Here is a 25,814-nt window from a genome sequence, read left to right on the forward strand (position 1 = left end):
ACAGACAGACAGACAGACAGACAGACAGACAGACAGACAGACAGACAGACAGACAGACAGACAGACAGACAGACAGACAGACAGACAGACAGACAGACAGACAGACAGACAGACAGACAGACAGACAGACAGACAGACAGACAGACAGACAGACAGACAGACAGACAGACAGACAGACAGACAGACAGACAGACAGACAGACAGACAGACAGACAGACAGACAGACTCCATAGAATGAGGGTTCCAGGCTACCTCTGCAGGATTCTAAGTAGTTATTTCCAGAACCGGGTCCTTGTCTACGTGACAGACACGGGGCAGAAATCGCTTAGAATCACGGCGGGGGTTCCCCAAGGCTCCATTCTAGGTCCCACGCTGTGGAACGGAATGTACAATGGCGTGCTGACGCTCAAGCTGCCCAAAGGAGTTGAGATCGTTGGCTTTGCGGACGATGTCGTCTTGACGGTAACCGGTGAGACGCTGGAAGAAGTGGAAATGTTGGCGGCTGAGGCGATAGATACGATTGGTAACTGGATGCAAGGAGTGAAGCTGCAGATAGCCCACCACAAAACAGAAGTGATGTTGGTCAGTAACTGCAAAGCAGTGCAGCGGGCAGAAATTACCGTTGGAGAGCACACCATTGCTTCGAAGCGCATGCTTAAGTATCTGGGAGTGATGATCGACGACCGGCTAAACTTTAATAGCCACATCGAATATGCTTGCGAGAAGGCGACGAAGGTCATCAACGCAATAGCCAGAATCATGCCGAACAATTCTGGTCCAAGCAGCAGCAAGAGACGTCTTCTGGCTAGTGTTTCCTCATCAATACTAAGGTACGGAGGTCCAGCCTGGATTGAAGCGCTGAAAACGAAGCAGAACCAAAGGAAATTGAGCAGTACGTTCCGGCTCATGGCCATGCGAGTCGTGAGTGCGTACAGAACCATTTCGATGGAGGCAGTATGCGTTATCGCCGGTATGATCCCAATCGGCATCACCTTGGCGGAGGACTACGAGTGCTATATGACGAGAGAAACCAGAGGAGTACGAAAAATGGTGAGAACGGAGTCGATGGCTAAGTGGCAGCAGGAGTGGGATGCAGCAGAGAACGGTAGATGGACACACAGGCTAATACCGACTCTTTCGACCTGGGTGAACAGGAAGCATGGAGAAGTCAACTTCCACTTGACGCAGTTCCTGTCTGGTCATGGCTGCTTCAGGAAGTACCTGCATCGGTTCGGACACACAACGTCACCCTTCTGTCCGGAGTGTGGGAATGTGGAAGAATCACCAGAGCACGTGGTCTTCGAATGTCCTAGATTTGATGATGTGCGAGAGGATATGCTCGCCCTTAGCACGGAGAATGTCGTCGAAGAAATGTGTCGAGATGAGGGCACCTTTAACGCCGTCAGCAGAGCAGTAACGCAGATCATGTCAGCGCTGCAGCGAAAATGGCGGGAAGACCAACTAGAAAGTAGTAATGTGCTCACACAAGTGCGAACTGAAAGCCGAAGCCGGGAGAACTCTCCATCAGAGTAGGCTGTATCCACCACCAGGGATAACCGAGTAGAACGTGACGCTGGGAGATAAATGGCTCACAAATTGGAGAGACGATCAGCGAACTGGAAGCGCCAATTAGCTGAGGTAAAGTGAGGTGCGTAATGCACGGCCCCCTCCGAAGTAATACGACAAGTGGTTCCGGGGGAAAAGGGCAAGGCGTCTAAGGAGGTTTTAGTGCGGTAAGAATCCCACACACCGTGTCACCGCGACTGTGCGCCCAGTCGTCAAGCGGTGGCACGATGGCCTTTTTGAAGGTTTCCTCCTTGCCAAAAAAAAAAAAAAAAAAAAAAAAAAAAAAAAAAAAAAACAGACAGACAGACAGACAGACAGACAGACAGACAGACAGACAGACAGACAGACAGACAGACAGACAGACAGACAGACAGACAGACAGACAGACAGACAGACAGACAGACAGACGCGCTAATATGAAAAAAGTCGATTTGATTTGGTTGCATCGAGGGTTTTCAGATTTTATATTTTTCAACATCTAAATTCGATTTTCACTAATTCAATAGTAAAGTATACCTGAAACAACTAAAATCATAAAATTTACATAGAATATTAAAGAATATGACCAGGCATAGAAAATCATTTACATTCATTTGCCTCTAACTTTTTTCATCAACAGCATTCCACAAAATAATGTATGGAGCTTTAGTAGGTTTTGCTATTAGCTACAACTTTTGTTCAAAACTCAAATCTGTATCTCTTATGCATCACGAATTATAGCGGGAATAACTTGTTACTGTTTTTCAAAGAATGTAAAATACATTCACTGAAAAACAGTAGTGGATTCTGTTCGCTCTGGTTCGTCATGCATAAGAGATACAGATTTGAAATGTTAACAAAACTTGTTGTTAATAACAAAACCTACAAAAGCTCCATACATCATTTTGCAAAATTCTTTTGATGAAAAAAGTTAGGGGCAAATGAATGTAAATGAATGCACGAAATGAATGCAAATGACTTCCATGCCTGAATATGACAATCGTAAAAAACAAATATTTATGGAATTACTCGGATTTCTGTTTAATTATCTTTAAAATTAATTCGAAATTCACTAATCATTTTAATAATTTGTGATAATTTTTGATTACCGATTCCCTTACAAGCTTGATGGAAACCCCTCGTGTCAAGTTTTGTTTTGCCTTTACTATCAACAGAAGAAATCAAGCATCTTATCAAACGTCGCTGCATTTATGTTGATGGCTTGAAGTACAGCTTCTTAGTCAGGGTGGAGAAGATGCTAGCAATCTGTTTCTTTTTGTCGGCATTGCTGAATCGTTTGGATATGGCATCATTCGTTTCCGTCAGAATGTCATAAATAGAGTCCGTTTCCAGATCACAACTTTCGATTGCCTTGCACAGGTCCTGAATTAACCAGCTCCCTTTTTCGTTCCGAAATGCTATGTGACCTGAAAAATAAACGTGATTTATGCTGGAGAAGCCTTATAGTACGTTCATACTACAGAGTTATAACCAAGTAAGGGAGGGCGGTAAAAGCCCTACAGTAGAAGTATGGATGTCTGTCAATAGTTGTTAAAATCGAACCGTCAAAATGCACCGTTTTGCTCCATTGGAACAGCTTTCTTCATTTTCGTGGTGACAGTCGTCCATACTTTAACTAGAGGGCTTTGGGGGGTCCCAAGAAAATCAATTAAAGTACCCCATTCTAATCGAAATTCTAGTACTATACTATGTTTGCTCTGATTCGTTATGAAAGTTCGACAGATAAAATGAGGGATTCGTGAATTTTCCTATGTTTCGAGGGGTGCATCGATTAGCTTGGGACCGAAGATAGTACCAGAGCTGAGCCAAAAAGTTGAGCTCGTTTCTTCGGGACCTTCTGGTCTTAGAGTTACCTCTATGCTATTAGCGTGAATTTTCAAAAGCACAAACATCAGCTTCAACAAAACATACCATAGACGATTGGTGCAATGGTGCGATGGATATGAGTTCATGCACTGATGAAAATTTGACAAGAGCGCGGTGCAGTGCTAATTAATAATGAATATTTCTAGATAGAGCTGGAATTAGGGCCTAACAGCTTTTGTAAACAATGACTTCTCTTGATGATTTCTAGAAATTCAAGGCTCACCCACGCAAACCAACAACCTCATCGGGTAGGGAAAGACTTCCCCTATCCGATGGTTAGGTTGGTATGCGTGGACGTGCCTTGAATTCCTAGAAATCATCGATAGAAGTGATTGTTTACAAAAGCTGTTACGCCCTAATAGACGAGTGCACGGATGGATTTGAGTTCACTCACTCGACAAAAAGTGACCCAAAAGCGGGACCCTGTTTACTAAAAATGAACACATGAATAATACTCGCGTAACATTTGAAACGGGCCTATCAACTTTTGTACACAAAACTTGTTAAGCCTTTTTCGTGCGAACCGAATACGCCCACGTAAACTAACAACATCATCGGGTAGGGGAAATTCTCCTCTTCCCAATAGTGCTCTTGGTTTGCGTGGACGTACTTCGGTTCTCGTGAAAATGACCTAGGAAGTTGTTTACATAAGTTGATATGCCCTTTTCAAAAGTTACGCGTGCATTATTCATGTTTTCATTTTTAGGAAACAGGGCCCCGCTGTTGTGTCACTTTTGTCGAGTGGGTGAACTCAAATCCATCCGTGCACTCGTCTATGGATTTGAGTTCATGCACTGGTAAATAGGGCGGGGTATTGCTAATTAATAATGAACATTTAGTACAAAAGGAAATCACTACTCTTTGTTTGTAGTAGCGCAGCAACCACGGAGTAGAGCCGTTCCACGCCAAATCTATTAAACTCAACCTTCTCCTTGTTATGGGTTGGGTACTGCGAAGCCGATCGATTTTATTTTGCAAGCAAATGAAAAACTTGTTGAAATTTTTTCCAAGTTTAAACCTGTTTTGCTCTGCCTTAGATGATTCCCGCCAAAAGCTCTGAGCCAGTTGCAAAAAATGCAAACTTTTGAAATATTGTAAACCTTGAAAATTGACAATCATCGCAGAACATAAATTTTTGGTCAGTTTTTTTTTAACTTTTTATTGGTATGGTTTTTTAAATAACTTGTACACAGAAATTTAAAAATTGCAACAAAAGTTCTTGTTCTACGATTTTTGACAATTTCCAAGTTCCCATAGTTTACAATATTACAAAAGTTTGCATTTTTTATTTAGCTTTTTTTTTCATCAAAAACAAAATATTATAAAAATTGAACATGGATATTTTGTTATATTTGACCATTCAACACTTTATATGAATGTTTACACAGAATTACTAAACAAAAAATACCGAGTATATTTTTTTTTTCTAGGAACACTATTTTTATCTACAACATTGTATCTGTCATTTTGATCAGAAGATTTAGTGATGTTCATTCTTTTATTTAACGTCGGTGTCTGTTCCGCAATCTAGTGCCAATAACCAACGGATATCGATTCCCATCCATTAACGGCAATCGAATGTGGAGGAAGGAAGCTTCTTCCACACCTGGTTGGGATATCACACCCATTCAACACATATGGGCCGGGACCAATGGCTTTACTTCCCTTCCGAAGGAAGACGTGACCTCAGAAAAATCCCACCGACCTCGGCTGGGATTGAACCCAGACCCATTGGGGTGAGAAAGCAGCCTATCACTACACTACCGGCGCCGGCCACTTAGTGATGTTTTCGTGCTACAATTTATTGGAAAATGTCAAAATGGCAAAATATTGAAAGATTCCCCATAACAAACAACTGTGCAAAGTTTCATGCAAATCAAAGAAGGACGAGTCAAAAAAATCATTTTTGTTTGCTATTTGGCCTGGAGCTGCATAGCAGTAATTTCATATTTGTATGTTTTGTGGAAGCTGACATTTTTGTGGTTTTGAAATTTCACGCTATGGAGCTATAATAAGTTACAAGGCTACGACAGTTTTCATGTTGATAATTATGGCAACAGCCTTGTAGCATGTTTTATAATTCTGTAATCTGAACAAGGCATAATGCGCTGTCCAGACTAAGCAGTTATAACAGGCATAACGGTTGTAAAAATAATTACAATACAGAAACCACCATCAAGATAGCGTTATAATATGTTATAACTCTGTAGTCTGAACGTACTATTAGAGTATTAAGGTGCACAATTCGAATCGTTTTTCTCTCTTTCAAACAAAGCTTACCGTGATGAGAACTCTGCACAACGAACAGATCGGGAAATTCCGGATACGTACAAATCTTCGTCCGCGAGTCGACCTGATCTCTGGCACTGTATGCCATCAAATTAACACCATGATCTACTTCTTCGCCACGACAGGCTTGGATTATGAACAGTTTCGGTTTTCCAGCCATGGACTTCAAGGTAGTGGGATTGAAGTTCTCAATAAACTCGTACAAATTGTACGCTTTATCTTTGGCCATCAACATGTCATTCTTTTCACCGTGTGTCAGTATCACCACCACTAAGCAATCGGATATTTCCAGATCAGCGTTGTTTTTCACTGCAAATTAAACCGCTCACAGTAATCCGATCATCATATAAACGATTCACTACTCACGGTTTTTCGCAATCCCGTTGATTTCGCCGCTACTCTTGTTTTTGTGCACTTTAATATCCTCCTTTTGGAATCCGAGTCGAGGCAAAGCATGGTTCAATCTTTCTACGTCTTTGTCCGTACCGGTTCGGGGCGGATAACTTCCATCAACGAATTTTTCCTGATTGAATATTAACACCTTGCCACGTTTCGCTCCGTTCATGGAGTACAGCTTAGCAGTAGGTATGGCTAGAATTCCGGATCCCTCCTCCTCGCTAAATCCAGCTGCATCTACTTCACTATTACTACCGGACCCACTAAGGGTCGGGTTTGCGTCCACCAGGTCCACCTGTTGCTCTTGCCGGAGGTTTACGGAGGGATCCATGATTTTTTTTCCTTTCAGCAGAATCTGACTGACAAACCGTAGAGTTTGATTTCAGATTCCGAAATGGCTAGGTGACTGAACAGTGAACGGATATATGCGTGAATTTGCCGTGGACGGTGGTGGTAGTGGTATGGTGAATGGACTCTCGATAAAAGAGATAACAATGTGATGTGATTTCTGAAAAGGCGGGAATGGATAAGAGTTCCCAGGCATTCGATAAGCCTGATTATGCGAATACTAGTGTGATTTAAAAATTGGTTATCAGTGAAAAATTTCCATAGGTTGAAATTCGGAAGCAATTTGAGAGTTCTGTTGTACAAGCCATGTCTTGGATTCAAGCTCCTACTCTTTAGTTAACTCATTTATCAGTCATTTGTGGTCCTGAAAAGGACCGGTGGGTTGGAAGCTAGTTAAGAACAATACAATACAAAATGCAAAATACAAAATCCTCTATGCCTGCATGACAAAAACAAAACGCGATGGTTGGAGTGTCTAAACTGTTCCTGGGCAATTTATAGCTGCTGTAAAGTAGCCCATTCCAGCGCTAAAACGGCTGGTCCTATCAAAGTCATGCGATTAGCGAAATACGGTCGTCTACTAGGGGTCGAGAACCTGTCACAATCTAGGTTGCATTGTTGTGTATTATGACGCCGAGAAAGTTTGACGATCTGCCTCAATGTGACATAATAACAGCGAACGGGGGCAGCGCTTGGTGTGTAGAATCTTATCATCGTCATAACGTCATAGTCATACTTATCTGTATTGTGACTTGTAAGCGGTTGGTAAATTGGGGCGACCTTGACTTATGTAATGCAAGTTCAGCGGGGATTTTCAGTCGAACAGATTATAAAACTGACGCATTCATCGTGTTGGTCAGAGCGGCACATTTATGAATTTGTATACGTGATTTAGAATGAAAAAGGAGTGTCATAATCAGGCTTTTCAAATACTACGAACTTTAACATTGGTCAACAGAAATTTGTCTTATCAATTATTCATGTAATATCTTTGGTACCTGGAAACTCAAATTTACTGTCATCGATTTTATTTATAAATTGTCGATGGATTCCGGGTAAGATAAAATTAAGCCTACTATGCGTGAATTTATCACTTTTAATCACAAGGAAGTGAACAGGAATTTGGTAACGTTGTCGTGTAACCTTGAAATGTAATCAATTATGAATAATAATTTTCCATTCATTTTCAGCACAACAACCGCCAATGTTACCAAGGATGGAAACATGTTCGAATATGAACATCGCTGATGTTTGGAAAAGCTTTGAACGTTCATTCGGGAGGCAGAAAACCCTGTGGCTGTGGAATATACGCCGGGGACTTTGGAAAAGTTGCACCAGTAGCACGTGAAGGCCGCCCACAAACGGTTGACGATAAAGCGCAGTCGATCGCAAACGAAGGCCAATCGACGAGTGCTTCGTTACATAAATGATGTCGCGAGGTTATAGAATAAAAACACTTGGAATCAGTAAATTGAGTTAATATATTTTTGTCTGGTTTCCTTTCAACCTATATGGTGGTCTCTTCAAAATAGTATTCATGTATCGATAGTATAAAATCTATTTGACGTCTGAATAAATCTATGTTATTAAATTGTTATGACAAGGTTTATCAATGTCATATGAATTATGCTTAAACTTTATGCGAAGATGGCAATGGCAAAAATCTATGTGGTTTGCTTAATACATTCAATATAAGTTTTTCTTCTCGTGTAGGCTTACTTATAATTCATCACCTTTCTCGAATAATATTATAATGACTTGGGTTCTTTAATTTTGAAAAATATATTGGTTACTATACTCATCCGAGAGGGCTTCTTTTTCTGATCACAACGATAATTTTGTCGATCCCATTTACTTCCATCTCAGTTTTAAAATCAAGATGTAAAGCCAAATAACCACCTCACTGTTTGACACAAAGTTAACAAATTGCCAGCTCACTCCCATACAAAGTACGGCCGAGGGGCGCTAATATGGTGTTTTTTTGCTAATGTAATCACACTTATTTAAAACCGTTCCAGTGCTCCAATGTTGACAACATTTTGGACGTCGATCTATTTGAAATGCAGATTACGAATATGCAATTACCTCACAATACCCCTAAAGAATCCTTGATTCGTCCAGGATAAGTATGACCCTACGTTGTGTTCTTCTTGCGGCTCGGATTGACACACCGCCACCGGTTAAATGAAATACACTGTTTTCCTATGCCCCGAGAGGCAACTTGCCTGCTCGGGGACTCAAAACGAACTGGCTATATTTTATTTAATATTCTTTGGTTTAAATACAAAATCATCACAATATATAATATCAATCACATCCAAAACTAATTACAATTAGAACAATAACAAAAAATAACCAAAACAAAAAAATCCATGGCTATAGTACGAATAGCGATGGCTGCACCATACTGCAATTCGCATTGAACTGGTTGTTACCATGTCACTGGGAGGCATTTATTATTACAACATTCTAGATTTGAATGTAGTAAAGCCCGTTGCCGATGGTACGTTCGAACAGGGTCATTCCGTGCCAAGTGATCGAGAAAAAAAAAAATACAAAAGTGTAATTGGTCTCTTTCGATTAGGACCAAATTTGGAGGAGAGGTTTTATTTTGGTCTAACTTTTATGAATCTAAATTTTTGAGCAGATCGAAGCAATCGGTGCAGGGGAGTATTTTGTGTTTTTCATGATTTTTAAGAAAGCACTACTTTCTTTTATCAATATCTTCGGAACAAATAAAGCTACAATTCACAGTATTTTAATGAGAAAGTCAGACAAGGAATCTAAATATGAATATATTATTTTGGCACAGTGTTGGCAAATATTTTATAATTGCGTTTACAAACTTAAAACGGAATTTTCTCAGAATGAGAATATTTAGATTGCCATCCTGGTATGTTCTCCATCTTTTTTAAATAGAAAACAAGCAAATAGAAAACAAAGCAAAGAATGCTAAAAATTATGAGAAAAAAACATTTTTCAATTTCCTTTTCGTCCGTTTTTCTCAGTAAAATAATTAATTTTGCTTGCTTACTGTTTCTAATTATTTTTGGAGCAAGAAAACATGACATCCAGAATAAATTTAATGCAGTGTTGCCAAATTTTAAGATTAATTTTCCATCTAAAAATAGTAATGGAATTTTGTGTGAAAGTAAGTTTCTGATTTGATAGCATTAGTATTTGATTGAATTTTTTGACATATAATATAGATTAAACAACATAAGTTCAAAGTATAGAAAAGTATAGAGATACAATTATAAAATAGTTTCTGTGATATAGAGTTTTGGAAGAAAAATCTAATCACAGAAACTATTCAAATTTTACAAAGCAAATTAAATCACATTTCTTTTAGGAGGTCCGAAGTGGTCAAAGAAGGCCCAAGAATGCTACCTTGAGGAACTCCTGCCCTAACAGGCAGTCGTTTGGATATGGAATTTTGATAATTTACTAACAGAGTTCTGTCAGTTAAATAATTTTGAACTAATTTTATAATATAGAGTAGAACATTAAACTTTTTCAATTCAGAAACCAAACCTTCATGACAAACACTGTCGAATACTTTTTCTTTGTCTAGAAGAGCAACTCCAGTTGAGCAGCCTTCAGATTTGTTTGACCGAATTTAATTGGTAACTCTTAAGAGTTGGTGAGTAGTTGAATGCCCATGGCAAAATCCAAACTGCCCATCTGCAAAAATTAAGTTCGTATTGATGTGAAGCATCATTCTATTTAAAATTATCTTTTCAAAATGTTTACTTATTGAAGAAAGCAAACTTATTGGGTGGTAGCTAGAAGCTTCAGCTGGATTTGTATCCAGCTTCAAAATTGGAACAACTTTAGCATTTTTCCATTTATAATTTTTTCATTTTCATTTTGCAGCGTTTGGTGGGGCAATGGGAGCGCAAGTCAATCCAAAGCCGAGGATAAAGGAAGGGTAATGGCTGAATATCCTATGCGGACCACTTGAACGCCATGGAAAAAGGAAGGGATTGAAGAGTTCGGTTATTGGAGGGTTTTGAGGAAATGACACCTAGTACTAGATTTGTGCTGCAAAATGTAAAGAAACCCTAAGTCCATCTCCCACTGATTCATCCTTTCACATATATACCAAATAAAAAAAAAATAGCAACCATCAAAGCATTCGTTACATTTTGTAAATCACAAAATAAAGCATTCATCATCGGTTGTGATGCGAACGCGCATCATACAATATGGAACAGCACAGATATCAACACAAGAGGTGAGTGGCTACTAGAATATATAACAAAAATTAACGTAAATATTTGTAATGAGGGTACTGATTTTACTTTCATGAATTCCATAAGACAAGAAGTTCTGGATTTAACACTCTGTAGTAACACACTCTCAGAAAAAAATACATAATTGGCATGTATCAGATGAAGTATCCCTATCTGATCATAAACATATATTATTTGAATATAAAGTGAATGACATTATCAAAAAAAAAAAAAAAACTTTCAGGGATCCCAGGAAAACAAACTGGGATCTCTATTATTCTAATCTAGCAGCGGGGGGTAGTTTCCTGGAAAAAAGAATTAACATACATAAAGAACTAGAAAATACCTATCTTCAAGTAACAAACAGAATAATGCATGCTTTTAACAACAGTTGCCCAATCAAGGTAAGATCAACGGATAGAGATGTTCCATGGTGGAATACTAGATTGGAAAATCTAAGGAAACAGGCTCGGAAAATGTTTAATCAAGCAAAGCGTACTTTACAGTGGGATACATATAGGAAAGCTCTTACTTTGTATAATGAAGAGATTAGAAAATCAAAACGCAAAAACTGGAGGCACACTTGTGAAAATATTGAAAGTACTCCAGTGGTTGCTAGATTGCAAAAAGTCTTGTCAAACGATCATTCTAATGGTCTTGGTACTCTTAAAAAGGATAACGGGAGTTTTACTTCTAATGCATCAGAAACTTTGAATTTGATGATGCAAGTACACTTTCCAGGATCTCTACCGGTCTTGAATGAAAATACGACTTCCTTAGAAACACTGACTGGATCAGAGAAGACCAGCACAGAAGTTTTCGAGGATCCTCATGATATTGCAAAAATAACTGGGCAAAAAATGGCCAGGCAGGACACGCAAGATCTAGCAAGTCGTATTTTTACTCAAGCAAGAGTTGAATGGGCTGTAAATTCGTTTGAACCATTTAAATCTCCAGGAAATGATGAAATCCGTCCTGTGATGATTCAAAAAAGCAAAGGAATGCTAATTCCCTGCTTAACTGAAATGTTCAGGGCCAGTTTGCGGTTGAACCACATTCCAAAACTCTGGCGACAAATTCGTGTGGTTTTTATTCCTAAAGCTAACATAAAGGATAAAAAGAGTCCAAAATCCTTTAGACCTATTAGCCTTTCGTCATGTATGTTGAAATTAATAGAGAAATTGATTGATGATTATATCAAGTCAAAGTATTTAGATTCGATCCCATTAAATAAACAGCAATTTGCATACCAACACGGAAAATCAACAATAACAGCACTTCATACACTAGTGACAAAAATTGAAAAAAACCTTTGAAGCCAAAGAGATTATGTTAGCTGCGTTTCTAGATATTGAAGGAGCATTTGACAATGCATCTCATTATTCAATGAGGAACGTTATGATAAAACGAAATTTTGATAAAACTATCATAGATTGGATTTTTGAAATGTTGCAAAAACGAGAAATAACATGCAGTCATGGTAGTTCAACGGTCACGGTAAGGACCGTTAAGGGTTGCCCACAAGGAGGGGTTCTTTCACCTTTGCTGTGGTCACTGGTAGCCGACGAACTACTATTACATCTTGAAGCGCAAGGACTTGAAATAATTGGTTTTGCCGATGACATAGTAATCATTATTCGTGGGAAATATGAACACGTTATCAGAGATAGGTTACAATATGCTCTTAATTTAACGATGGCGTGGTGTGAAGATGAGGGGTTGTCCATAAACCCTCATAAGACTACTATTATACCATTTACACATAAAAGGAAAATAAAAATACCAGATTTGCACTTGGAGGATACTAAATTAGTCCTTTCTCAAAAGGTTAAGTATCTGGGAGTAATTCTTGATAGCAAACTCAATTGGAACTTACATTTGAATAAAATGATAAGCAAGGCTACAAATGCCCTATGAATAAGCAAAAAAACATTTGGAAATAAATGGGGACTGAAACCTAAAATGATCGATTGGATCTATAAGGCTATAATAAGACCCAGAATAACATATGCATCATTAGTTTGGTGGCCAAAAACAAAAGTTAAATATGCTCAACAAAAAAAACTAGAAAAGTTGCAAAGACTTGCTACAATTTCCATCACAGGAGCAATTCGTAGCACGCCCTCTAAAGCGCTAGATACAATGCTAAATCTACTTCCCTTACATATATTTGTGCAGTTAGAAGCCGAAAGAAACGCACTAAGGTTAAAAAGAACAAAACAGTTTTTTGATGGGGACCTTAGGGGTCATCTCAGTATTTTGAAGGAATTTAAAATTAATTCACTATTAACTCATGAAGGCTGGATGAATAGACAGCATAACTTTGAAAGACTATTCAACGTCACTGAACCTAGTCGCACTGAATGGGAATCAGGGGGACCTAGTATTCAACCAGGATCAGTAATTTTCTACACTGATGGCTCCAAATTAAACAACAGAGTTGGCGCTGGGGTAACGGGTCCTGGTGTCAACATATCAATATCTATGGGTAAGTGGCCAACCGTATTTCAAGCAGAAATACAGGCAATTATTGAATGTGCTACGGTTTGTTTACGTCGTAATTACAAACATACAAATATATCCAGAACAACATGTGAAAAGGGCATACAAGCTTTTTGTAAACAAACCTTTGTAGGCCCTTTTCTCACCAACCGAGGGTCGCCCACGCAAACCAGCAATATCATCGGGAAGGGGAAAGTGTCCCCTACCCGGTGATGTTAAAGGTTTGCGTTGCTGTCATATGGGTGGCGAGAAAAGGGCATAAGAAGGTTTGTTTACAAAAAGCTTGTATGCCCTTTTCACATGTTGTTCTGGATATATATTTTCTCTGACAGTCAAGCTGCCCTAAAAGCATTGAGGTCAGTTACATGTTGTTCTAAACTGGTTTGGGAATGCATTCAATTACTACAGCAGGTGGCTAAAAATAGTACAGTTAACTTATTTTGGGTACCTGGGCACTGTGGGGTTGAAGGTAATGAAAAGGCAGATTTATTAGCAAGATTGGGATCATCAAAACCATTCCTAGGTCCAGAACCATTTTGTGGGGCCTCAGAATGTACCCTCAAAATGGAACTAAAAAACTGGGAAAAATCGATGATAGATAACATTTGGAAAAACACTAAAATAGCTCGACAGTCCAAAAGATTTATATCACCTAATAAAGGAGCAACTTAAAGACTTCTTAATCTCTCCAAAAAAGATCTATGTACTTTTAGTGGCCTAGTTACGGTTCACTGTTCAAGTAAATATTATTTAAAACAGCTAGGCAAATTGGAAGATGACAAGTGTCGATTCTGCAACCTAGAGAGTGAAAACTCGGAACATTTACTATGTAACTGTGCAGCACTTTTTCATAAAAGGAAAACATTTTTCGATAAGTGTTTAAAACAGCCCTCAGAAGTATGGATGACTTATCCCAGTAAGGCAATAAAGTTCATTCGTTCTATAATACCTTACTGGGACAATGCCTATAGTCAGCTAGTGGAAATCACTCAAACAAATAGTGATACAACACCCTGATGTGGCATACATTAAACCGGGGCCCGCCACAATAGATCAAATAACTGGTCGCAGTGGAAAAATGTACCCAACAAAGGAAAAAAAAAAAAACCATCAAAATAAACAGATAATATATGAAAAGGCTAGTTGCCTCCCTAAGCGGACCCCCCGCATCCTAACTCCTTTTTTAATCTACTTAATGTCATAAGGCTGTCTAAATTTTCGTTTGATGATTATGATATCTCATTAGCCTAATTTAATAAATAATTGAAATCTCTAATCCACCCAATCAACCATAACCCATGCTTTATTAAGTACCTGCATAATATTAGGCCTGCCCCCCCAACGTCCAGGTTAAAAACAAGCCAAGGGGAGGGCTTCATAATAACCCGGAGCGGTTCAATTGATTATCCTACTACACAAAAATAAGATTAAATACAATTAGATTGGTCTCACCCGATATTCTTGAAATACTTGACGTTTTGAATGAAACATTTCTATTTCCAGACTTCGTGTTGTTAGTTTTCTTGAAGGTCTTGTGCTTAATGCTTGATTTGCAAGGAATCAAAAATATCTCCAAATGACAAAATGTACCGTAATTACTCACTACTGGCAGCAGTTTTTGTTTTGATTTGTGACCATACAAATTACATGAGATTTTCGACATGATTGAAGTGAATCCTCTTGCATGTAATATTAAAATTTATTTTTTGCTGAGTAGATACATTCCCATTGTATCTTCAGCACACAGATCGATAAAAGAAGCATTTATCTAGCATCTTATACGACAAACACAACAAGAAACGGTTATGTGCTCGAGTTATTAACGAAAGAGAAAGTCGACGAAGAGAATCGATCATTGTTACTTATTGTTTTTATGAATTCATTTATTTATCAAGGCTCAATTGTGTTAGCTTTGTGGAGCCGTAATTCAATATATATTAACAATATTTCTTATGACTAAAGTTAGTAGAACGGGGGCCGATTACTCGCGGCTTATTCGAGGGTAAGGACAACATCCAAGGTATCTTGCAATGGTCCTTGCAGGTCCGGGGCTTTTGGTCGTATAACGGAAATCACGCCGTCATCTGCAAGCTGCCTTAGAAAAAAAAATTATAAAGAAGGGGGCGTGGGGGAGGCCCATGTAACTTACTCGTGAAGTTGTAGAGTTTCTATGAGAAAGGCTCATATATTTCTCTGACAACAAATTGCTCAAAAATTTGTTCAGAATTTGGTGAAAGTCCCCTTTAGTGGAGTTTATCCGAAAGGACATCGATACACAGACTTAATACGTTCAGCTTGATTTTTGTGTCGAGTCAAATCTCAGCTTCAGCTTTACATGTCAAAGGAGCTTGTAAAATAAATATCAAGCATGATATTTTGATCCGAAATCACACGCGATATTGGGCCTTATTACGGGTGTCACTACACGGTGATAAGGAAGTGATACTCATAATAAGAGCCGTGATTGCCGTACAAATCAAATGGGAATCACTTCAGCGTGACGACAAGTGACAAGTTTTCACCGTGAAGTGACATCCGTAATAAGTTCCATTGAGAGCGTATTAGAGCGGAAACATATCATTTGATTGATGATTTTGCCAACACTGCATGGGACATATGTCACCAAACAGCAAACATCCGTCTCGTGTCTCGCCGTTAGTCTTAGAGAGTCAGATTCGCATTGTTTGATTTTAGCACACTCCTCCACCAGCGAACCAACCTGCCTCAATCGATCGACACAATGGCGATCGCAACAAACAAACCCCCTCCGGGCCCGGCCAAATGCAGTTGCTCCCTCTGTGTGAGCAGAAGCGTTCAACTTGCTCCTCCTGCTGCTCCTCTTCCATTTCTATACACGTTGGATAAATGACCACCCACTGCTACCGCCTCCTCCTCCTCCTCCTTATCCTTATGTTGCTTTTGCTTGTTATGTAAACAGCCTAAAGTGTTGAACTGCTGGCTGCTGCTGGGTCTCTCCATCTTGTTGTTATTGTTGGTCAGATAAGCAGATTTTGGGGGAGCGCAAAAAAAGATCGTAATGTTGTGGTTTGACGGTGTTTTGTTTACGCGTGGCACACAACAAAGCGAGGGAGAGAGAGAGAGGTAAACCCAAAAAGCGATCAAAGGAGGCTAATAGTAGTTTTATTTGCAATGAGACGAATTGGAGAAATTTATGAACACACAGAAGTATTTAATATGGTAAGAGTTTTATTGGTTTGTTTATGAGCAAAAAGCTAAACCGGAAAGGGTGGCAACCGAGCTTAAACGCTGTCCAGACTGGAGAGTTATAACATGTTATAACGGTTGTCAAATAATTGCAACATAGAAACCACCATCAAGATAGCGCTATAACATGTTATAACTCTGTAGTCTGAACAAGGCATTACGGCCGCCGTACGATGTAACTGTTGCACTAAACAAACGACCCTAGGGGCCAAATCTCGATCGGTTTTTCTGTTTTTTAAGCAGACAGACAGACAGACAGACAGACAGACAGACAGACAGACAGACAGACAGACAGACAGACAGACAGACAGACAGACAGACAGACAGACAGACAGACAGACAGACAGACAGACAGACAGACAGACAGACAGACAGACAGACAGACAGACAGACAGACAGACAGACAGACAGACAGACAGACAGACAGACAGACAGACAGACAGACAGACAGACAGACAGACAGACAGACAGACAGACAGACAGACAGACAGACAGACAGACAGACAGACAGACAGACAGACAGACAGACAGACAGACAGACAGACAGACAGACAGACAGACAGACAGACAGACAGACAGACAGACAGACAGACAGACAGACAGACAGACAGACAGACAGACAGACAGACAGACAGACAGACAGACAGACAGACAGACAGACAGACAGACAGACAGACAGACAGACAGACAGACAGACAGACAGACAGACAGACAGACAGACAGACAGACAGACAGACAGACAGACAGACAGACAGACAGACAGACAGACAGACAGACAGACAGACAGACAGACAGACAGACAGACAGACAGACAGACAGACAGACAGACAGACAGACAGACAGACAGACAGACAGACAGACAGACAGACAGACAGACAGACAGACAGACAGACAGACAGACAGACAGACAGACAGACAGACAGACAGACAGACAGACAGACAGACAGACAGACAGACAGACAGACAGACAGACAGACAGACAGACAGACAGACAGACAGACAGACAGACAGACAGACAGACAGACAGACAGACAGACAGACAGACAGACAGACAGACAGACAGACAGACAGACAGACAGACAGACAGACAGACAGACAGACAGACAGACAGACAGACAGACAGACAGACAGACAGACAGACAGACAGACAGACAGACAGACAGACAGACAGACAGACAGACAGACAGACAGACAGACAGACAGACAGACAGACAGACAGACAGACAGACAGACAGACAGACAGACAGACAGACAGACAGACAGACAGACAGACAGACAGACAGACAGACAGACAGACAGACAGACAGACAGACAGACAGACAGACAGACAGACAGACAGACAGACAGACAGACAGACAGACAGACAGACAGACAGACAGACAGACAGACAGACAGACAGACAGACAGACAGACAGACAGACAGACAGACAGACAGACAGACAGACAGACAGACAGACAGACAGACAGACAGACAGACAGACAGACAGACAGACAGACAGACAGACAGACAGACAGACAGACAGACAGACAGACAGACAGACAGACAGACAGACAGACAGACAGACAGACAGACAGACAGACAGACAGACAGACAGACAGACAGACAGACAGACAGACAGACAGACAGACAGACAGACAGACAGACAGACAGACAGACAGACAGACAGACAGACAGACAGACAGACAGACAGACAGACAGACAGACAGACAGACAGACAGACAGACAGACAGACAGACAGACAGACAGACAGACAGACAGACAGACAGACAGACAGACAGACAGACAGACAGACAGACAGACAGACAGACAGACAGACAGACAGACAGACAGACAGACAGACAGACAGACAGACAGACAGACAGACAGACAGACAGACAGACAGACAGACAGACAGACAGACAGACAGACAGACAGACAGACAGACAGACAGACAGACAGACAGACAGACAGACAGACAGACAGACAGACAGACAGACAGACAGACAGACAGACAGACAGACAGACAGACAGACAGACGCGCTAATATGAAAAAAGTCGATTTGATTTGGTTGCATCGAGGGTTTTCAGATTTTATTTTTTTCAATATCTAAATTCGATTTTCACTAATTCAATAATAAAGTATACCTGAAACAACTAAAATCATAAAATTTACATAGAATATTAAAGAATATGGCAATCGTAAAGTACAAATATTTATGGAATTACTCGGATTTCTGTTTAATTATCTTTAAAATTAATTCAAAATTCACTAATCATTATTAAATAATTTGTGATAATTTTTGATTACCGATTTCCTTACAAGCTTGATGGAAACCCCTCATGTCAAGTTTTGTTTTGCCTTTTCTATCAACAGAAGAAATCAAGCATCTTATCAAACGTCGCTGCATTTATGTTGATGGCTTGAAGTACAGCTTCTTAGTCAGGGTGGAGTAGATGCTAGCAATCTGTTTCTTTTTGTCGGCATTGCTGAATCGTTTGGATATGGCATCATTCGTTTCCGTCAGAATGTCATAAATAGAGTCCGTTTCCAGATCACAACTTTCGATTGCCTTGCACAGGTCCTGAATTAACCAGCTCCCGTCTTTTTCGTTCCGAAATGCTTTGTGACCTGAAAAAATAAACGTGATTTATGCTGGAGAAGCCTTATAGTACGTTCATACTACAGAGTTATAACCAAGGGGGGGGGGAAGGGCGGTAAAAGTCCTACAATAGTAGTATGGACGTCTGTCAAAAGTTGTTCCAATCGAACCGTCAAAATGCACCGCTTTGCTCGATTGGAACAGCTTTTTTCAGTTTTGTGGTGACAGGAGGGAGGGAAGGGGGGGGGGGATTGGTCCCAAGCAAATCGGTTAAAGTACCCCATTCTAATCGAAATTCTAGTACTATACTATGTTTGCTCTGATTCGTTATGAAAGTTCGACAGATAAAATGAGGGGTTCGTGAATTTTCCTATGTTTCGAGGGGTGCATCGATTAGCTTGGGACCGAAGATAGTACCAGAGCTGAGCCAAAAAGTTGAGCTCGTTTCTTCGGGACCTTCTGGTCTTAGAGTTACCTCTATGCTATTAGCGTGAATTTTCAAAAGCACAAACGTCAGCTTCAACAAAACATACCATAGACGATTGCACCAATAGACGAATGCACGGATGGCCCTTTTCAAAAGTTACGCGTGCATTATTCATGTTTTCATTTTTAGGAAACAGGGCCCCGCTGTTGTGTCACTTTTGTCGAGTGGGTGAACTCAAATCCATCCGTGCACTCGTCTATGGATTTGAGTTCATGCACTGGTAAATAGGGCGGGGTATTGCTAATTAATAATGAACATTTAGTACAAAAGGAAATCACTACTCTTTGTTTGTAGTAGCGCAGCAACCACGGAGTAGAGCCGTTCCACGCCAAATCTATTAAACTCAACCTTCTCCTTGTTATGGGTTGGGTACTGCGAAGCCGATCGATTTTATTTTGCAAGCAAATGAAAAACTTGTTGAAATTTTTTCCAAGTTTAAACCTGTTTTGCTCTGCCTTAGATGATTCCCGCCAAAAGCTCTGAGCCAGTTGCAAAAAATGCAAACTTTTGAAATATTGTAAACCTTGAAAATTGACAATCATCGTAGAACATAAACATTTGGTCAGTTTTTTTTTAACTTTTTATTGGTATGGTTTTTTTTATATAATTTGTACACAGAAATTAATATTTGAGAAATTTGAAATCGATTTCTGAGCAAAAATTTCTTTAAAAACGTGCAAACAAGAAATTTAAAAATTGCAACAAAAGTTCTTGTTCTACGATTTTTGACAATTTCCAAGTTTTTTTTTTTCATTAAAAACAAAATATTATAAAAATTGAACATGGATATTTTGTTATATTTGACTATTCAACAATTTTTATGAATGTTTACACAGAATTACTAAACAAAAAATACCGAGTATATTTTTTTTCTAGGAACACTATTTTTCTCTACAACATTGTTTCTGACGTCATTTTGATCAGAAGATTTAGTGATGTTCATTCTTTTATTTAACGTCGGTGTCTGTTCCGCAATCTAGTGCCAATAACCAACGGATATCGATTCCCATCCATTAACGGCAATCGAATGTGGAGGAAGGAAGCTTCTTCCACACCTGGTTGGGATATCACACCCATTCAACACATATGGGCCGGGACCAATGGCTTTACTTCCCTTCCGAAGGAAGACGTGACCTCAGAAAAATCCCACCGACCTCGGCTGGGATTGAACCCAGACCCATTGGGGTGAGAAAGCAGCCTATCACTACACTACCGGCGCCGGCCACTTAGTGATGTTTTCGTGCTACAATTTATTGGAAAATGTCAAAATGGCAAAATATTGAAAGATTCCCCATAACAAACAACTGTGCAAAGTTTCATGCAAATCAAAGAAGGACGAGTCAAAAAAATCATTTTTGTTTGCTATTTGGCCTGGAGCTGCATAGCAGTAATTTCATATTTGTATGTTTTGTGGAAGCTGACATTTTTGTGGTTTTGAAATTTCACGCTATGGAGCTATAATAAGTTACAAGGCTACGACAGTTTTCATGTTGATAATTATGGCAACAGCCTTGTAGCATGTTTTATAATTCTGTAATCTGAACAAGGCATAATGCGCTGTCCAGACTAAGCAGTTATAACAGGCATAACGGTTGTAAAAATAATTACAATACAGAAACCACCATCAAGATAGCGTTATAATATGTTATAACTCTGTAGTCTGAACGTACTATTAGAGTATTAAGGTGCACAATTCGAATCGTTTTTCTCTCTTTCAAACAAAGCTTACCGTGATGAGAACTCTGCACAACGAACAGATCGGGAAATTCCGGATACGTACAAATCTCCGTCGGCGAGTCGACCTGATCTCTGTATCCCAACGGAACACCATGATCTACTTCTTTGCCACGACAGGCTTGGATTATGAACAGTTTCGGTTTTCCAGCCATGGACTCCAAGGTAGTGGGATTGAAGTTCTCAATAAACTCGTACAAATGGTACTCTTTATCGTTGGCCATCAACGTGTCATTCTCATTACCGTGTGTAAGTATCACCACCACTAAGCAATCGGATATTTCCAGATCAGCGTTGTTTTTCACTGCAAATTAAACCGCTCACAGTAATCCGATCATCATATAAACGATTCACTACTCACGGTTTTCCGCAATCCCGTTGATTTCGCCTTTACTAATGTTGTTGTACACTTCAATATCCTCCGTTTGGAATCCGAGTTGAGGCAGAACCTGGTTTAATCTTGCTACGTCTTGGTCCGTACCGGGCCGGTCCTTGCAACCAACTTTTTCTTCGAAAGTTTCATGATTGAATATTAACACCTTGCCACGTTTCGCTCCGTTCATGGAGTACAGCTTAGCAGTAGGTATGGCTAGAATTCCGGATCCCTCCGGTTTCGGAATCGGCCCAACAGACAGGGTCTGGGCCGGTTTCGATTCGTTAAATCCAGCTGCATCTACTTCACTATTACTACCGGACCCACTAAGGGTCGGGTTTGCGTCCACCAGGTCCACCTGTTGCTCTTGCCGGAGGTTTACGGAGGGATCCATGATTTTTTTTCCGTTCAGCAGAATCTGACTGACAAACCGTAGAGTTTGATTTCAGATTCCGAAATGGCTAGGTGACTGAACAGTGAACGGATATATGCGCTTAATCTTGAATTTGCCGTGGACGGTGGTGGTAGTGGTATGGTGAATGGACTCTCGATAAAAGAGATAACAATGTGATGTGATTTCTGAAAAGGCGGGAATGGATAAGAGTTCCCAGGCATTCGATAAGCCTGATTATGCGAATACTATTGTGATTTAAAAATTGGTTATCAGTGAAAAATTTCCATAGGTTGAAATTCGGAAGCAATTTGAGAGTTCTGTTGTACAAGCCATGTCTTGGATTCAAGCTCCTACTCTTTAGTTAACTCATTTATCAGTCATTTGTGGTCCTGAAAAGGACCGGTGGGTTGGAAGCTAGTTAAGAACAATACAATACAAAATGCAAAATACAAAATCCTCTATGCCTGCATGACAAAAACAAAACGCGATGGTTGGAGTGTCTAAACTGTTCCTGGGCAATTTATAGCTGCTGTAAAGTAGCCCATTCCAGCGCTAAAACGGCTGGTCCTATCAAAGTCATGCGATTAGCGAAATACGGTCGTCTACTAGGGGTCGAGAACCTGTCACAATCTAGGTTGCATTGTTGTGTATTATGACGCCGAGAAAGTTTGACGATCTGCCTCAATGTGACATAATAACAGCGAACGGGGGCAGCGCTTGGTGTGTAGAATCTTATCATCGTCATAACGTCATAGTCATACTTATCTGTATTGTGACTTGTAAGCGGTTGGTAAATTGGGGCGACCTTGACTTATGTAATGCAAGTTCAGCGGGGATTTTCAGTCGAACAGATTATAAAACTGACGCATTCATCGTGTTGGTCAGAGCGGCACATTTATGAATTTGTATACGTGATTTAGAATGAAAAAGGAGTGTCATAATCAGGCTTTTCAAATACTACGAACTTTAACATTGGTCAACAGAAATTTGTCTTATCAATTATTCATGTAATATCTTTGGTACCTGGAAACTCAAATTTACTGTCATCGATTTTATTTATAAATTGTCGATGGATTCCGGGTAAGATAAAATTAAGCCTACTATGCGTGAATTTATCACTTTTAATCACAAGGAAGTGAACAGGAATTTGGTAACGTTGTCGTGTAACCTTGAAATGTAATCAATTATGAATAATAATTTTCCATTCATTTTCAGCACAACAACCGCCAATGTTACCAAGGATGGAAACATGTTCGAATATGAACATCGCTGATGTTTGGAAAAGCTTTGAACGTTCATTCGGGAGGCAGAAAACCCTGTGGCTGTGGAATATACGCCGGGGACTTTGGAAAAGTTGCACCAGTAGCACGTGAAGGCCGCCCACAAACGGTTGACGATAAAGCGCAGTCGATCGCAAACGAAGGCCAATCGACGAGTGCTTCGTTACATAAATGATGTCGCGAGGTTATAGAATAAAAACACTTGGAATCAGTAAATTGAGTTAATATATTTTTGTCTGGTTTCCTTTCAACCTATATGGTGGTCTCTTCAAAATAGTATTCATGTATCGATAGTATAAAATCTATTTGACGTCTGAATAAAGATTATATTTGATTGCGCATGAAATGTATAAATCTACACACTAATATTTTTTTGCCGAGATGGGCACCACCGAGTAGCTCGGCATTTTATTTTGCTGGAAATTCAGCAAAAAATATGTTTGTTAGCTGAGATCTCGGCAAAACTCCCGTTTGTTAGCTGAATCCCGGCAAGTTTTTCACTGAGATCCAGCAAAATAAAGTGCCGATCTGCTCGGTGGTGCCCATTTCGGCAAAACAATCTAAGTGTGTATGTTATGAAATTGTTATGACAAGGTTAATAAATGTCATATGAATTATACTTAAACTTTATGCGAAGATGACAATGGCAAAAATCTATGTGGTTTGCTTAATACATTCAATATGAATTTTTCTTCTCGTGTAGGCTTACTTATTAACCCTGATTAATTCACCACCTTTCTCGAATAATATTATAATGAATTGGGTTCTTTAATTTCGAAAAATATATTGGTTACTATACTTCTTTTTCTGATCACAACGATATTTTTGTCGATCCCATTCACTTCCATTTCAGTTTTAAAATCAAGATTTAAAGCCAAATAACCATCTCTCGCGCAACACAAGAAAAGGGCCTATCATTGTTGATGGATTTTCTTCGTCGATTTTCTCTTTCGCGAATAACTCGACTGCAAATGAATTTTCCATTTAGTGTGTTGTTTCAGGCGCAAGCTAACATAAACTTCTGTCGAAATGTGCTGCAAGCTTAGCGAGACGTTTACGTATTTGTATTTGTATTTGTATTTAAAATAATTCATCTGACAATTTAGTCTTAATGAATAAATTAGAGCTAATTTAACACAGACCTAATCCGATTTGCAAAACGTTCGGTTGGTTCATTGAACTCGAAAAACTCTTCGACAGCCGTAAACGCACGAATACACGCTGAGATTGGTTCGTTGTTCCCAAACATGGTTCGGTGAAAACCTCGGTTGCAGTAGCGTTGTATTCCGAAGAGATCTGCTCGGCACACGAAAGTTCAACATCGCAAGCAGGTCGGGCGCATCAGTTTCACCATTCAACAGCTTAGCAATAAGCAACGATTGCTGTACTTTCTGTCGTTGTTCCAGTGTGTCTAAGCCCAACAGTCGGCATCTATCAGGATACGGCGGCAAATTGTCAGGATCACTGCACGGCAAGTTTCTCAGTGCCAGACGAATGAACCGTTTCTGTACCCGTTCGATCCTTAGGCACCACGTGACATGGTGAGGATGCCAAACGACGGACACATTTTCCAAAATTGGACGGACAAGTGCACAGTACAATGACTTCCAACAATGTGGATCCGAAAAATCCTTCGCAACTTTGGAAATAAAACCCAACTGTCGCGTTGCTTTCGATATGAGCGCTGAACGGTGTAAATCAAAAGTCATTTTTGTGTCTAGTTAAACCCCTAGATCAGTCACACTGGTAACTCTGGTAAGAGTATCGCCGTCGATATGATAGTCAAACAAAATTGGATGTACCATGCGGTGAAACGTGATTATCTGACATTTTTCAACACAAATAGTCAGTTTGTTTCTCTGGCACCAATCGGAAAACAAAGTCAGCGAGTTTTGCAGAAGTCAACAATCTTCTTGTGTGCGCACCACAATGTACAGCTTTAAATCATCTGCATAGACCAGTTTGAATCCTTCGCCCTAAGCCAAAGCAGCATCGTTGAAGAACAGAATAAACAGCAACGGTCCGAGATTACTACCTTGTGGAACTCCAGACTTGTTTGAAAACGGCGAAGATACAAAGCCATCAACCTTCACTCGAAGTACACGCTCTGTAAGGTAGGATTTCAACCAAAAAACCAATTGCATAGAAACTTCAAGACGAGATAACTTGTGTAGCAGTATGTTATGATCAATTTTATCGAACGCCGCCTTCAGGTCGGTATAAATTACATCGACTTGCGCTTTTTCCTCCATACTTTCTATGCACTTCGACGTAAAATTCAACAAATTGGTGGTAACCGATCGTCCGGGCATGAATCCGTGTTGATCAGTGGATATGTAGCTTTTTGTGGCATCGAGAATTACTCCACCCACTATAATCTTAAACAATTTTGAGACAGCTGAGAGACTCATGATTCCCCGATAGTTAACAACATTGTAACGATCACCACGTTTGAAAATAGGTGTCATAAACGATTGCTTCCAAATGCGAGGGAATTTTGCTTGCTGAAGTGAGCGATTGAAGATATCACACAACGGTT

At 39.9% G+C, this 25,814-nt stretch overlaps 3 protein-coding genes across 3 annotated transcripts in view; all 3 read right to left on the reverse strand.

Annotated features, from left to right (window-relative positions):
* The window catches only part of LOC135699102 (alpha-protein kinase 1-like), a 199,044-nt gene that overhangs the window by 77,058 nt on the left and 96,172 nt on the right, over positions 1–25,814 (reverse strand). The gene's annotated exons all lie outside the window — the stretch shown is intronic.
* Positions 2,755–6,448, reverse strand: LOC135699044 (caspase-1-like). Its single transcript, XM_065219222.1, has 3 exons — positions 6,088–6,448; positions 5,713–6,030; positions 2,755–2,972 (listed from the first exon to the last, which is right to left on the reverse strand). Exons 1-3 carry the CDS (start codon positions 6,446–6,448, stop codon positions 2,755–2,757), a joined length of 897 nt encoding a protein of 298 aa, XP_065075294.1.
* LOC135699045 (caspase-1-like) lies at positions 18,816–21,995 on the reverse strand. Its single transcript, XM_065219223.1, has 3 exons — positions 21,590–21,995; positions 21,224–21,532; positions 18,816–19,036 (listed from the first exon to the last, which is right to left on the reverse strand). The coding sequence occupies exons 1-3, from the start codon at positions 21,993–21,995 to the stop codon at positions 18,816–18,818; spliced, it is 936 nt and encodes a 311-aa protein (XP_065075295.1).

The sequence above is a fragment of the Ochlerotatus camptorhynchus genome, unplaced genomic scaffold (assembly GCF_037179485.1).
Source record: "Ochlerotatus camptorhynchus isolate MF236.1 unplaced genomic scaffold, CSIRO-AGI_Acam_v1.1 ptg000102l, whole genome shotgun sequence".
Taxonomy (NCBI): Eukaryota; Metazoa; Arthropoda; class Insecta; order Diptera; family Culicidae; genus Ochlerotatus; species Ochlerotatus camptorhynchus.